This window comes from Mustela nivalis (genome assembly GCF_964662115.1).
Source record: "Mustela nivalis genome assembly, chromosome: 4".
Classification (NCBI taxonomy): domain Eukaryota; kingdom Metazoa; phylum Chordata; class Mammalia; order Carnivora; family Mustelidae; genus Mustela; species Mustela nivalis.
This window is the reverse complement of record NC_139023.1, coordinates 54,448,330-54,463,576: the sequence shown is the minus strand read 5'-3', so window position 1 is coordinate 54,463,576 and position 15,247 is coordinate 54,448,330. Positions and strand designations below refer to the sequence as shown.

General features: G+C 43.8%; 1 protein-coding gene across 1 annotated transcript; it reads left to right on the top strand.

Moving 5' to 3' along the window:
• Positions 1-2,765: 2,765 nt before the first annotated feature.
• On the top strand, positions 2,766-14,863 carry CLRN2 (clarin 2). The gene is made up of 3 exons (XM_082728447.1): positions 2,766-3,238; positions 9,060-9,239; positions 11,725-14,863. The coding sequence occupies exons 1-3, from the start codon at positions 2,986-2,988 to the stop codon at positions 11,988-11,990; spliced, it is 699 nt and encodes a 232-aa protein (XP_082584573.1). The 5' UTR covers positions 2,766-2,985; the 3' UTR covers positions 11,991-14,863.
• Positions 14,864-15,247: the final 384 nt, after the last annotated feature.

Here is a 15,247-nt window from a genome sequence, read left to right as displayed (position 1 = left end):
ACTAGAATACTGGGGCGCTTGGGTGGCTCAGTGGGTTAAAGCCTCTGCCTTCGGCTCAGGTCATGATCTCAGGATCCTGGGATTGAGCCCCACATGGGGCTCTTTGCTCAAGAAGGGAGCCTGCTTCCCCCTCTCTCTGCCTACTTGTGATCTCTGTCTATCAAATAAATAAATAAAATCTTAAAAAAAAAAAAAACTAGAATACTTAGAGTAGTGTGTGGCCAGTAGTAGGAGCTCAATAAATGCCCATTGACATTATTAATATAATTACTTTTGCCACTCCTTCTGTTACCATCACTCCACGTCTTAGAGATTGTGAGTTTACAAGAAAGAAAATGCCAGGCTCTGTTAGTGGGGCCAGTTGGTACTATTTGGTGGGGCGTCACTGTGGACCTTTAACATTCCTGTCAAATGGGGACTTACATACAGTCACAGAGGTCCAAGGACCCATTATTAGACTCACATCTTTAACTGTGTCTCTAGCAGACCAAGGCCTGTTGTACCATAAGTAATCATATTTTTTTAGAACTCTTGTAATAATTCTCATGGGGTTTTTTTTTTTTTCTGTTTTAAAAGCATTAATTTGGGGCGTCTGGGTGGCTCAGTGGGTTAAGCCTCTGCCTCGGCTCAGGTCATGATCTCAGGGTCCTGGGATCGAGCCCCGCATCGGGCTCTCTGCTCAGCAGGGAGCTTGCTTCCTCCTCTCTCTCTGCCTGCCTCTCTGCCTACTTCTGGTCTCTGTCTGTTGGGTAAGTAGATAGAGTCTTAAGAAAAATAAATAAATAAATAAAAGCATTAATTTGTGAAGTGTTAAACATTTAAAATATAGTATACTACAATTTTTGTATCACTGTTTTGGCAATATTATACAAGTTTGTATCACCCTCCACCCGTACGCAGTGTGTCGTGCATATAGCAGACATACAGATGTTTGCTCAGTACCCTTGTGCCAGATAAGGCACGCAAAAATACCTTCTTTGAGAACAGGATGCCAACCGCAACACCATTTATTATCAGAAGCGTCATTACCAAGAACAGAATTACTAGAAGACTAGATGAAGAGGTTAACACCACTTTTTTGATGTCCTCTGTATACCGTAATCTGAATGTGCTATTTCATTTTACTTTGTACAACAATCCCATGACAGATTAGGAAACTGAGGCACCAGAGCCTCAAGGACTTGCCTAGAGGAGTAGGAATTTGAACTCAGGTCCTCAGTAGAGTTATATGTAATGATAGTTCCATTCAGCATCTCAAGGGCTTATTGGGAATCATTTGTTTCCCATATTTTTCTAAAATAATCATTCTAAAAATAATTGCTTAATCCCTAAAACACCAATAGTTGACATAGGCCCATCATCGGAGGGAGAAATATGATGCCAAGGTATTGCACAGGTCCAAAGCATGCTTAACATTACTATAAGAATAATAAACATTATTGGTCATTTATTAATATGTCAACTCCTCTTCTCAGCCTTTTGTATGTCTTTATTACCAGAAAAACATTTGCTATTTCAAGGTCATTGTGATGAAGATGACCTGCTATATTTCAAAGACCTGAACTCCAGCCCCAGCCCTGACATCCAGTTTTCTCATGAGAGGGATCATCAGGATAGAACATCCCTCGTCCCTCGCCTGCCACGAAGGCTTGTTGCAGCATTGTGGGGGCCGGGGACGGGGGAGACAACAAGCATCTAGTAAAAGCCTTCTGTATGAGGAAAAGTTCTACACAAGCTTCAGAGACACTCTTGTTTTATTTTCATTATGGAGAGACCACAGAAGTGAACCCCACTATAAGGAAGGAAACTAATGTTTCCATTCCCATGTCCCTCTGGCCCCTCATTGCATTCCAAGTGAGGTTTCTGGAACTCCTATCCGTCAACAATGAAAACTGAACCCCCCTCTAGACCTCGGTGACCATATAAACAATGTCCTGTGCCACTTCTGCCAAATGTGACTTCCCAAAACAATTGAGAGTTGCTGTTATCAGGCTCACATGACGTCAGTTGGCTTACAGTAATAGACTAAAAATCAAAATTGAAAAGCCACGGTATAAGATAGAAAGTAGGAAATATTTCATTCCTAGTGGCTATACATTAAAAGAAAACACACACACACACACACACACAAATTTTCAGTATTAGAAGTAAAGCCCCTGACAAGGCGATCATTTGCTAACACATTAGAAAAAGACTCTTCTTTCCCACTTCAGAAGACACAAGGTTTTTGGTGGGGGCGGTGCTGTTGGAGGAAAGGAATGTGAGTGTCGGGGTCCAGGCTGCCCCAGTCCAGCCACAAGCTGACTTCTGCTGCAATTTACCCACAGCAGATTCACCCGGTGATAAATCCAAGCATCATATAGCCTGTCTACACATTTCAATTAAGAGCCTTGAGAACAGAGGTCATCCCAAAGTATGAATAACGGTTCTGGAGATTCTGACAGTAGTGACATTTCACAGAAAGAAATGCCCAGGCACACAGCCCCGAGCTCGACATCTGACACCATGCATTGTGGGCAGCATTCAAGTGCTAACCCTTACATGCTCAGTTTCCTTCTGTTGCATGCATTTTTTTGAGAATAGTTAGTGTTTCTTTATAGTCAGGTCTACCTAGTTTTTGCCTGCTAATAACTTCCTGGCCATCAAGAGGTCCACGCCAGGGTTATTTAAATACCTGAAAGGAACAATTAAACCCACTGTTGAAATAGTAGTCTAGTGGGAGATATACGGTTACTTCCCTCAGTAACACACGCCTCTACACTTGAGTCAGGTGAAGGCGGTCTCTGTAGAAACTTCCGGATGTGCTGGTAGTAAACATAGGCTGTGGAGGCAGGCAGTGAGGGAGGACGGGGAGATGCACTCGAAATCCTGAAATGCCGTGTTTGGAAGAGCTGACCCTGGAGCCGGAGACTGCAGAGTGTCCAGAGAATGCCGACCACCCTCGCCACCCCTGGGACACCTGCAGGATAACCTGCACCCACTAGAATGCCTGGATGGTTCAAAAAGGCGTGGTATGGGCTGGCATCTTTACTCAGCTTCTCCTCCTTTATCCTGATCGTTGTTGCCCTGGCCGCGCCCCACTGGCTGAGTGGGAAAATCCTTTGTCAGACTGGAGTGGACCTGGTCAACGCCACCGACCCAGAGCTGGTCAAGTTCATTGGGGATATTTACTACGGGCTCTTCCAAGGATGTAAAGTGCGACAGTGCGGGCTCGGGGGTCGCCAGTCCCAATTCACGAGTGAGTATATTTGGGGCACACAAGCTGTTTTAGGACACTTTATTTTTTTAATTTGTAAGAGTGCTTATGTCTAGCTGTGGAATTTGACTTCTGCCTCAACTTAAGTCACGTTGACATTCCTGTTCAGCACCAAGAACATTTCTTTCTTTCCTGCAGAAGCTTATAGAAACATTAAAAATGGGGATTTGTATACTTTTGTAGTTCACCTCTATTAGAAATAACTATTAAAATATTGAACGTTTACGAGTATCAGACATTCTGCTAAATGTTTTACATGGCTTCTCTCTCTTAAGCCTTAAAACAAATTTATGAAGAAGGAATTATTAACGTTTCCATTTTGTAGAGGACTACACTGAGACTTGGAGAGGTTATATAACTTGCTTGAGGTCCCCCAGCCAGGAAACAGCAGAGCCAGACGTCGGACACTTGCCACGTGATTGGGATGTTCTCAGCCAGCCCAGCACGCTTCCACTTCTATTTATATAAAACCTCCACAGGCTGAGAACAGGCAAAGAGGCTGTGTGCCGGGGCTCTGGAATCACACTACTTGGGTTGAGAGCCCAAGCTGGGTGATCCCTGAAGGGGAGCCCTGGGGCAAGACACTGACTGCCCTCCATGACTGTAAGTAGTCAGGGTCATCTGCTGACATCCAGGCTGACCTCAGAGCTGCTCTGGGTGTAAATAGAGCAGAAATCCAAGCCCAGTTTTACAAAGGGTCTTCTGGGAATTAAAAAACAAAGCAAAAAAGTCAATATTCTGCAAGTTTTTAAAATCAACTAGAACGCTCAAGAGAACAGTGTCCTACACAAACATAATCCATCAACATAATGCAATGCAAGGGGATAAGGACTTTTACTCATTTGATTTCTTTATTTCAGAATTGTATTTTTTAGAATCCTGCCCAGGGTTAAGTATCTTATTAAATACATAAAGATAGGGGCACCTGAGTGGCTCAATGGGTTAAAGCCTCTGCCTTCTGCTCAGGTCATGATCCCAGGATCCTGGTATCCAGTCCTGTGTCGGGCTCTCTGCTCAGCAGGGAGCCTGCTTCCCTCTCTCTCTCACTCTCTGCCTACTTGTGATCTCTCTCTCTCTCTGTCAAATAAATAAATAAAATATTTTATAAAAAATACATAAAGACAGAAAGCTAAAGCCATTAACAAATATAATAATATGAGCTAGCATCACTTATATACATAAAAGAAATTCATATTTGTTATGGATATTCAGGAAAAAATCTCTGGGAATATTTATATTTATCCAGCAATTAAATTGGACCAAGGGTATTGGAAAAATAGTTCCACTAAAAACATTACACACACCCACACACGGAAAACACATATACATAAAGAATTAAAAATAAAGGTCATCAAAAGGAGACCATGACAATGATACACACTAGGTGATTCTGCATTGGGTCTGTTTGCTTTAAAAGATATCACTTGGTGAGAAAATTGGTGGAACTTGAATGGAGTGTCAGGATTAAGTGGCCGTCATGTGCTAGCATTAACTCGGTGATTTGGGGACTATGGTTCTGTAAGGCAATCTCTTTCTGAACGAAATAGACCCTAACGTACTCAGGGATGCAGAGACAATTTACCTGCAGTAGTTCAGGAGAAAAAAACCAAATTCCTTTGTACCATTCTTACAATTTTGGGAAGTTTGGGATTCTTTCAAAACCACACACACACACACACACACACACACACACACACTCACACACAAAACTGAAGGAGAAAAGACACAACTTTTAAATAGTCATCATTAATGGAAATGAAAGAACCTCATGAAGGAAGTTCTCAAGTTTGAACAAGGGAGTGACAATTAAAAGCAGCACGATTCCAGAGACTGTAGTCAGACAGTGCTTAGGGAATATAATAAAAATAGCCCCTGGTAATTATATAGCATGATGTATCATGTAACCATGATAACTGCCTTCTTACATACTAGATAATTTATCTGTTATGTTTATTATTTATTATCTGTCTCCACCCCTTTAGTATGTAGTTCCATGAGAACAAGGATCTTGTCTTATTCGTTGATGATCTCAAGCCCCAAGAAGAATGCTTCAAAACACTGGCACTCAAAAACATTGGTCGAATGAATAACAATAAGTACTTTTTTAAAAAGGTTTTATTTTTTTATTTGACAGAGAGAGAGATCACAAGTAGGCAGAGAGGCAGGCAGGGGGGTGGGGGAAGCAGGCTCCCCACTGAGGAGAGAACCTGATGCGGGGCTCAATGCAGGGCTCAATTCGGGGCTTGATCCCAGGACCCTGAGATTATGACCTGAGCCAAAGGCAGAGGCTTAACCCACAGAGTCACCCAGGCACCCCAACAATAAAGTACTTTTAAATTCATCTGTTCTGAATGTTCCCCTGCAAGACACCAAACTTGTGACCCATGCTACACTAATCCTCCACAACCCTGCCAGTCAGGAGAAAACTCAGGCTCAGAGAGGTTAAGCAACTTGCTGAAGGTCACAGAGCCCTCAGTGCTAGAGCCAGACTCCAACCCAGGTTAGTCTGATGCCAGACTTCTTAATTTCCACCATGTTGCTCCTTCTGGAATTTGTGACCGGTGACTTTCCCAAAGCTAGGCATCTCCCCAGTAGTCCTTACTGTTCTCCTAGAATCCAGCAAAGGGTCGTGGGAAGTAGTGGGTGAACGGGGATTCCTAGGGGTGTGAGGTTCCAGGGTGGACAGATCCCACTAGAAATGACTGAGTGGTTACCCCAACAATCATAGGGTATATTAGTTCCCCGGAGCTTCCGTAACAAAGTACTATGACAAACTGGGTGACTTAAACAGTAGAACTGTATTCTCATAGTTCTGGAGGCTAGAATTCAGAAATCAGCTTGTGGACAGAGCCATGCTCCCTCTAGAACCTATGGGAGAAGGAGCCTTCCCTGCCTCTTCCAGCTCCTGGTAGCCCCGAGGGTCCTTGGCTTGTGGCCATGTCATCCAGTCTTCACATGGCATCCTTCCCGTGTCTCTTCACATGGTCTTCCCTCCACGTGTCTGTGTGTCCAAATTTCCCCTTTCATCAGGACACCAATCACATTAGATTAGGGCCCATCTTAACAACTTCATCTTAATTAGCTCTTAAATACCCTATTTCCAAATAAAGTCATATTATGAAATGCTGGAGATTAGGACTTCAACCTTTCTTTTTTGTGGGGGATGACAGGGAGAGCACAGTTCAATGGAGAATAGAGGATATGAGGCGGCAGTTGGTAGGTCTAGCATAATTTAGGAATCCCCAAGCACAAATACCATTTCTGGAGAAGGAGCTGAGGCAGATACCAGCTTTGCAGTAGAAGGAGCCCCGAGGAGAATAGACAAAGACTGAACCCTTCCACAGCAGTGCTGATTAAATCCCTGCCATCCCAGCTCACAAGAATGTAAACTCCCTCTGCCAGAAGCCAGAGCAAAGGAGCACTTTCTGTTTGTCCACTGGAGGAACTCAATAAACGACCCTTTCCCTCCTCTTCCTTCCCAGAGAGATGCCCCCACAGGAGACAGTCCCCCGGGGGCTCATCTAACACGGTCTGCTCTCTGCAGCACCAGAATTGTGTGAGAATCATTAAAGATGTTTTAGTACTAACTCTGGTAGGATAACGTTCAAGAACGTTTAGTTTTCCCAGCTGCCCTGCGGTGTCCCAGAGGAGGGAATATAAACTTCCATTCACAGCACTTTGGGTTTGATTCTCTCTGAAAACGTTCACTGGAGCTGAGCTACGCTGTGTTGGCTGGTTTTGCACTGTTGCAGGTCAAGGACAGACTTGAGTCTATCACAACATTCACTCATGCAGAGCTGAACATTTGAAAAGAAAAAAAAAATCTAAGGGACATTAAGAAAGGAGAGAAGCCATGGTTAAAGAGAAATCTTGCAAGAAAAATTCCTTGGAAAGACGCTCAGGGTAAAGTTTCTGATGCCCACAAGATAACCACATGGAGATAAATGCAAATGGAAATACAGAACTGGAAAGAAAGATAGATTAGAACTAGGATGTAAATGTGGAGTGTCTGGAAACTTCTCAGTGGAAAGAATTTTGAAGGGAGAAGGACCAATATTTAGTTCTCAAGCTTGGGAGGCACCAAACTTCTGTGACTACAGGGAGGCAGGGGAGCCAGCAAAGAGCCAGAGGGGAACGGGGTTCAGGGGAGTGAGGTGGAACCAGGAAAGCTTCGAGTCCTGGCTCCCCAGAAGGGACAAGAAGGGGCTGATCATGACATCAAAGGATGAAGCTGGGAGTTCAAACTCACAAAGTGGACCCTGATTTGACCAGGAGGTGCTCAGTAGAAACCCTGAAGTAGCTGCAGAAGAAGGGGTATGCTCGGGCTTTCTTTAGCTTCCATCATTTTAAACTCTTCAGTGTGATTACTGGAAACAGCGATCTAAACTCTATATATCATATGGATCATATGGATCCAGGATTATAATCTCATATAGAATTCAGAGTCACCTTGCCCAAAGATAAGGGACTTAATGCCCAAACCTAGGTGGAAATTGGTTTCATAAAATCTACCTTACATCCTTGTCACAAGCATTGAATGACATAATGATGTAAAGGGTTTGGCACTTGACATGGCTGTGCTCAGCAAAAGTTGGTAACTCTCAGTTCATATGCAGTTATTGCTACCCCATTATACTGATGAGCAAACTGAGGCTCTGCGGAGTCCTGTGACTTTTAGTAAGTCAGAGAGTAACAACAGAACTGCAACAGCCCCAGCCGCCATCTTGAGAACTCAGTCTTTCCCAGGCAGTATCTGCCATACCGTATCATTCACTTCTCATGGCTACTGTGTCATGAGCAATACAGAGGAAACAGGTACAAATTAAGATCTCACTAAATTATCCTGCCATATAAATATGGAAAATTAATATTCTAATAGGGTATGGTGCACATGAAAAGTAAGTGTCCATCATACATGGGGAAAAATGACTACCTTGCCAAGGGATCCAAGGTGATGCTCCTAGCTTCCTATCAATGCTTATTAAGTGCTATTATTATTCCCATGTGTTTCACTTGATCCACTCAACAATCTGGTAAGATGGGTAGGGGAGGCAGGGTTCAGAGGATTCTATTTTATACTTGTGGCAAATGAGCGAAACTGCGATTTGAACCCAGATCTTTGGATGCCAGGTCTAGGCTTCACTCTGCTATGCCCTTCTACACTCTTCACAGGTGTACCTGAAACCTCTTGTACCTGTCTGATTTAATGAAAGCAACTCTCTGACCCAGATTAAATCCTTTCAGTTGGTCCTCTTTGACTGACTCTCTTGCCCACCTCCTTTGCTAAAGAGCCACCATCTAGGGCTTGTGTGCATTAGTTCACACCAGATCCCAGGGCTAGCCACGGCATATTCAGATTTTGCATCCACTGCAAGAAAGAGAGGATTATTAGCCAAATGAGAAGTGGCAAATCTGGTGTCCATGCGTTCATCTCAAGAAGTCTCCTGCTTGGGCGCCTGGGTGGCTCAGTGGGTTAAGCCGCTGCCTTCGGCTCAGGTCATGATCTCAGGGTCCTGGGATCGAGTCCCACATCGGACTCTCTGCTCAGCAGGGGGCCCGCTTACCTACTTCCCTTCCTCTCTCTCTGCCTGCCTCTCTGCCTACTTGTGATCTCTCTGTCAAATAAATAAATAAAATCTTTAAAAAAAAAAAAAAAGAAGAAGTCTCCTGCTTCTTGAAAACCCAGACCTTGCTGCCTTGCCCTCTCTCCACTCTAGTAAAGCCTTGGAGTAAGCAAGCCTGGACTGTATAAATTTGAGCCCAGCTCTGCCACTGAAATATTGGCTGTGTCTTCTCTTTCCAGTCTTCCCACACCTGGTGAAGGAACTCAATGCAGGCCTCCATGTGACAATTCTGCTGCTCCTCTTCTTGGCCTTGGCCCTGGCTCTGGTCAGCATGGGCTTTGCCATTCTCAACATGATTCAGGTTCCATATAGGGCAGTCAATGGCCCTGGGGGCATCTGCCTATGGAACGTCCTTGCAGGTAAGGAAGAGAAGGGAGAGGGAGAGAAATTCATGTCCACTGCCACCACCAGGATGAGTTCCAAGTAGGTAGGTGGAAGGTGTGCAGGAATTAGAACACCCACCTCAGTCTTTACTTCCCTATTCTATAACCTTAATCATGGGCATGAATGTCCTCTTTACTGAAAGTTGCAGAATCTCTGTCACAGTAAAGAGCCAAATTGGTGGCTTGCATGAGTGGCTGAGGACTTGGAGCAAAGAGGAGAGGTGGAAGTAAGATGAGAGGAGAGAAGAGCGCTGGGGGTGGAAGGGGGAAGAGAGGGCACTGTGGGTGGAGGGGAAGAGGTGAGCCCACAGCTGTGAGGGTGGGAGGGAGCCTTCCAAATGACAGAAGATGAGGCACCTGGCCTCTTTACATTTGAAGCTCACAACCTCCTTATGAGATCCTGAAGCTCAGAGAAGTTAAAAGCCTTACCCAAGGCCACACAACAATAGGTAGCAGAGGTGGGATTCCAACCAATGTACAACTAAGTCTAAGCCCTTTGTCTTTCCTTTAATCATGGTATCAATTATAACCATCATGACCTATTTTTCAAGACAAAAAACAAAAGTGTGTGTTGATTTGGGATTATACTTTACATACATATAGATATATGTATATCTATATCTATATATTTATGCATAATATTTTATATTATAATATCTTATATAATATGCATATTTAATTCATGTTTAGCATTTAGTTATGCACATAAAAAGCCATATGCAAAAAAATAACAAGATTCCCAGAAATGAAGTTGTTTCCGAAAACCTCAGTCAAATGGTCAACCATCATGATGGCAATAACCTATCCCTATCTTTGCCTTATACAGAGTGACCAAAAAGTGTACAAAGAGATCATGTTGTTTTACCATGTATAGTAATGTAATGTCAGTAGATCAGTTACTGTGTATTTTCCTGCATTTGCAGACCACAACCATCCTATAGAATTACTTATATACATGGCTGGCCCCTTCCAGACTGCAGGTGTCTTGGCTCCATCCACATGAACCCTCCTAGTGGCTGACATGTAAAAAGTGCTTAGTCCTACGATTAAATAAACGCTCCTCTCTGTCAAGTTACTGCTTCAGAGAGATGGCGCTCTCAAGCACTATTGATGAGAATATTTTAAAAAGGCAGTTCAACAAAACTGTAGTGTTAAAAGTGTTAAAAGGCATAAAAATAATATATATTTTTTAAAGATTGCAGAAGGAGGGGCAGAGAGGGGGTGGGGAGAGTAGCAGACTTCCCCCTGAGCGTGAAGCTTGAGGCAGGTCTTTTTCCCATGACCTGGAGATCCCCGCCTCAGCTGAACCAAGAGTGGGGCTCAACCAACTGAGCCACACATGCACCCCCAAAATATGAATATTTTTTAATTAAACTAATCCAAATAGGGATTTATGCTAAGGAAATAACTGGAAAAGAGTACAGAGATGTATATAAAAAGGTGTTCACTGCAGCACTTTATAGTAACAAAATTTAGATGCAATCTAGATATCCAGAAATAAAGTCATACTCAATTAAACTTAATTAAATTGGTTAGGTGTGTTCCTCTTAGAACACATTATGCACCAGTTTAAAGTGGTGCTATAACAGAATACTTAACAATATAGAAAAATGTTCAAGTAAAGGGGGAAAAAAGAGCATTACACAGTAAAAGTTTCAGAATACAATTTTGTTAAAGAGGAAGAAATGTAAAGAAACACATTAAAATGTTCAAAGTATTTATACCCAGCTTTTAGGATAAAAGTGAATATGTATTTTCATCTTTGTGACTTTCTCTGGTGTCCAATTTTCCTTTAACAAAGACATAATAATCTAAGCAAAAAGCGTGATAAATGTTTTTAAAATATTAATTAAAACCAACCAGTAGAAAAGCAAAAAGGAAGAGAGAGAACTGCCAGAACACGGAGGTTGGAAGCAACAGGTAGGAAAGTGAGTGGAGTTTGGAACCGTTCCAGATCCCCCTATCTGCTTCCTCTCCTCCTTCTCTTACCTCCTCTTCTTATCCTTAAGATAAGGGAATGATTAGGGGCGCCTGGGTGGCTCAGTGGGTTAAGCCGCTGCCTTCGGCTCAGGTCATGATCTCAGGGTCCTGGAATCGAGTCCCGCATCCGGCTCTCTGCTCAGCAGGGAGCCTGCTTCCTCCTCTCTCTCTGCCTGCCTCTCTGCCTACTTGTGATCTCTCTCTGTCAAATAAATAAATAAAATCTTTTTTTAAAAAAAGATAAGGGAATGATTAAAGGGTGGTTAAGGATGATTAAAGACTTCTCACCTTGGAGTCCGGAGGTAGATCCCCATGGTGGGGGTAAAGTTTGTTTGAGGAAAAAAAAAAAATTGTTGTGTCACCCTAAGAATTTTTCAACCCAAAGCAAACGTGTCGCATGTGCTACAGAAGTGCCTTCTTGCAGATGGCCAGTACAGCTGTACCAAGGAGCGCTGAATGAGGGTGACGTTTTGGGTTGCAGGTGGAGTCGTGGCATTGGCCATCATCAGCTTCATGGCCGAGGTCGAGTTTCACGACCTCACCGAGCGCATCGCCAACTTCCAGGAGAGGCTCTTCCGCTTCGTGGTGGTGGAGGAACGGTACGAAGAGTCCTTTTGGATCTGTGTGGCCAGTGCCTCCGCCCACGCTGCGAACTTGGTAGTGGTGGCCATCAGTCAAATTCCACTCCCGGAGATTAAGACCAAAATCGAAGAGGCCACGGTCACGGCTGAGGATATCCTGTATTGATCGTCCTCTGCGGCTCACACCCTTTCCTGAGTCAGTTCTGCAGTGGGACCCGGCATCACATTTTGCGCGCAGGCTTTGCAGTCCAGAGCGCCCCTGTTCTGGAAGGTAAGAAGGAGAAAGTGGAGAGAGGCAGGGCGGTGCCTGGACCAGAAAAGAAAGCTTTCCCATACTCCCGGCATCTCTGCCCTTCCCTCTCACTGACTTTGGAGTTAGAGACTCTGCTACTTGCCAGCTGTGTGGACACTGGACAATTCACTCAATTCCTGCTTCTCACTTTCCTCATCTGTAAAATGGAGGTAATAAGACCTGGCAAGGTTGTGATGAGGTTTAAATGGGCAATATGTTGCCAACCTTTGAATCAATATATGTATCTGAGATTAGCGTCTTCTACAGATATAAAGTAATGAACACTCCAATAAATGTCTATAGACCCCTGTTCTGTTCCACAAAATATGAGGGGTGGAAGTAAAGAGGCATATGGTAACACCCCTGCCCTCCAGAAACATTTAATCCTTCCACATGACAGGCATCAGATAGCAACAATAACACTAAGAATGAAGAATAATTGCTTTTCTTTTTTTTTTTTTTTTTAGTGGTTACTATATACTGGACACTGATCTAAGAGTCCTATATATATGGGGTCCTCACTATAAATTCAGATTGTTGGTACTTTATTTCCATCTTATAGATAAGAAACTAATGTATCCAGAGATCAGTTAACTTGCTGAGGTCCAGAATTCAGTTGAGGAAGTCTAAAACCAAACTGTATACTTGCAACCATTTTGCTAATCGGCTGTTGGATGGATGTTGAAGCAGGTGGAACGCAATGTGATAATGTTATGACAGTAGGTGCATGAAGGACTGAGGGAAGGAATTCATTCTCCTGCATGGCATGTGGTACTAAAGGAAGTATCACAGAGTTGACATTTGATCGGAACTTCGAAAGATGAGTAGAGTTTTTCCAGTGGGGAAGGAAGCAGGTTTGGAGAAGGGCATTTCGGGATGAGTCAGCAATGGGGGGAGGGGGGGGGGACAAGCGATGGAATTACACAGCGGGCCTAGAGACATGCGAACACCCAGACTGATTAGAATGTTGTTCTAATTCACCAGTTAGATAAACCCAGTTGCTTTGTGTTGGGTTTCCCTTCAGCAGTACAATGATGGTGAATTATATGTGCCAACTCGGCTAGGCCACTGTACCCAGATATTTGGTCAAACACTATTCTAGACGATTCTGTGAAGGTATTTTTTGGACAGGATTAACATGTCAATCAGTAGACTTTGAGTAGGAGAGGTAGCCCTCCAGGATGTGGGTGGGTCTCACCCAATCTGTTGAAAGCCTTAGGAAAAAGACTGACCTCCCTCAAGGGACTGGGAATTCTGCCAGCAAGCTGCCAGGGGACTCAAACTGCAGTTCTACTTGGATTGGAGATCCAATCCCACGCCTGCCACCCCAGCCTGGACTTGCCAGTCTCCACAGTCATGTGAGCCAATTAAAAAAAAAAAAAAAAAAAAAACAACTCATCGCTTCTCGGCCTTTTGGCTAAATCAAGTGTAAACAAAAAATTCTCTGGGGCGCCTGGGTGGCTCATTTGGTTAAGCATCTGCCTTTGGCTCAGGTCATGACCCCAGGGTCCTGGGATCGAGACGGCCATGGGGCCCTCGCTCGGCCTCTGCTCCTCCAACTGCTCATGCTCTCTCTCTCTCATAGATAAAATAAAATCTTTTTAAAAATTTCTCTTTCCCTCTGCCTGTCTCTCTCTCTCAATTTGCGCACACACACACATACACACACACACATCCTGTTGATTCTATTTGTCTGGAGAATCCTTGCTCATACAGGTACAAAACTCCATTAACTCACTTTCCTACAATGCCAGCTGAGGTGACTCCTTTGTCAGGTCTCCTGGCTTCATGCCAAGTAAAAGTCATCTCATTCCCTAAATTCGCTCCATCAAAAATGACACCCGACTTTGCTTAATGCTAAGCTTCTGGAGGCTTCCATGGCATCTCTCTGTTCTAATTGCTCAGGATTCCCTGCTGGCCCATCTGTCCCTTCCAGCCTTCTATCCCCATCCCACACACAGGGGCAGTACTGTTTACCAGACTGATGTCACTCATCAAATATGCAGATGGCACAGGGCTAGAAGGGGTGGTTAACGTGATAGGAGATGGATCCAAGAGATAGTGCCAGAGTGCAGTGCTGAGTTGAAAACAAGCGGAAATATCCATGTCCTATTAAATTTACCATAAAGTCCTCCTGACAGTTGAAAAATAAATCATACAGAAGACTGGCAAGTTTATTTAGATAACCATCTGAGTCTTGGTACATTTATTCATTCAGTGAGTACTGAAATTGATCTAGGGGCTGGGAGTAGAGAAGAGAACAGACAGACAAAAATCCCTGTGATTCACACTGGACTAACAACATTAGTCCAGCCACAGCCTTCAACGTGATCACTGCTTCAAGGGTGTGCAGACTGCCGCACACGGGCAGAGGAAATTCACTTTTGCCTCTAACAGTGGAATGACCTCATCAAGACGCTAACCTGGACCAAGATAGTGGGTTCCAGGGAGTCCAACTGCAGGCTTTTGTGAATTTTCCTGGAAACTGAGTCCAGAGCTTTCAAGAGCTTCAGAAGCATCTATAACACCTTGAAAGTTTTAAACCGTGACCACGAGGTAACACCGAACCTGGTATAAACACAGCATCATGTTCCATGAGGTCCTAGGGACCCTCCTCCACTCCTCTTATGAAGTAAGTAAGGTGATTCATAGGCTCTTATTCCCCCTCCTCCAAATTGCAGACTTGAGTGTTTCCCTGTTGCTAATGACAGTCTAAATAGGAAATAAACTCCTACTTTAAAAATTAAGTGTCTGGTGTTCAAAGTCACCAAAATGGGCTGTAAGTATTTCACTTGTGTGAATGGAAAAAATCTCAGGCCCAGAGCCCATCGAAATGGTTATGTTTTCCCCACACCTAGAAGAAAATCACCAAACTCACTTCGTGCCTAATGCTTCAAGTCACCCTCGGTAGCAGCTGGGGGTCAAACAGGGGAAAGAGGTTAATGTGCCTTAGGTGAGGCCCAGCCCTTTCAAGGTCTCCATTCCTCAAGTACAAAACGAGAAATTCCAAACTACATGACAATGACCACCATCTAGCGTGGGCCAGGCACCCTCCATACTTTCTTCCTCCTTCTGAAAATTATTCAAAATAAGTATCTCTGTCTTTGTTTTACAGATGAGCAATTTTAGGT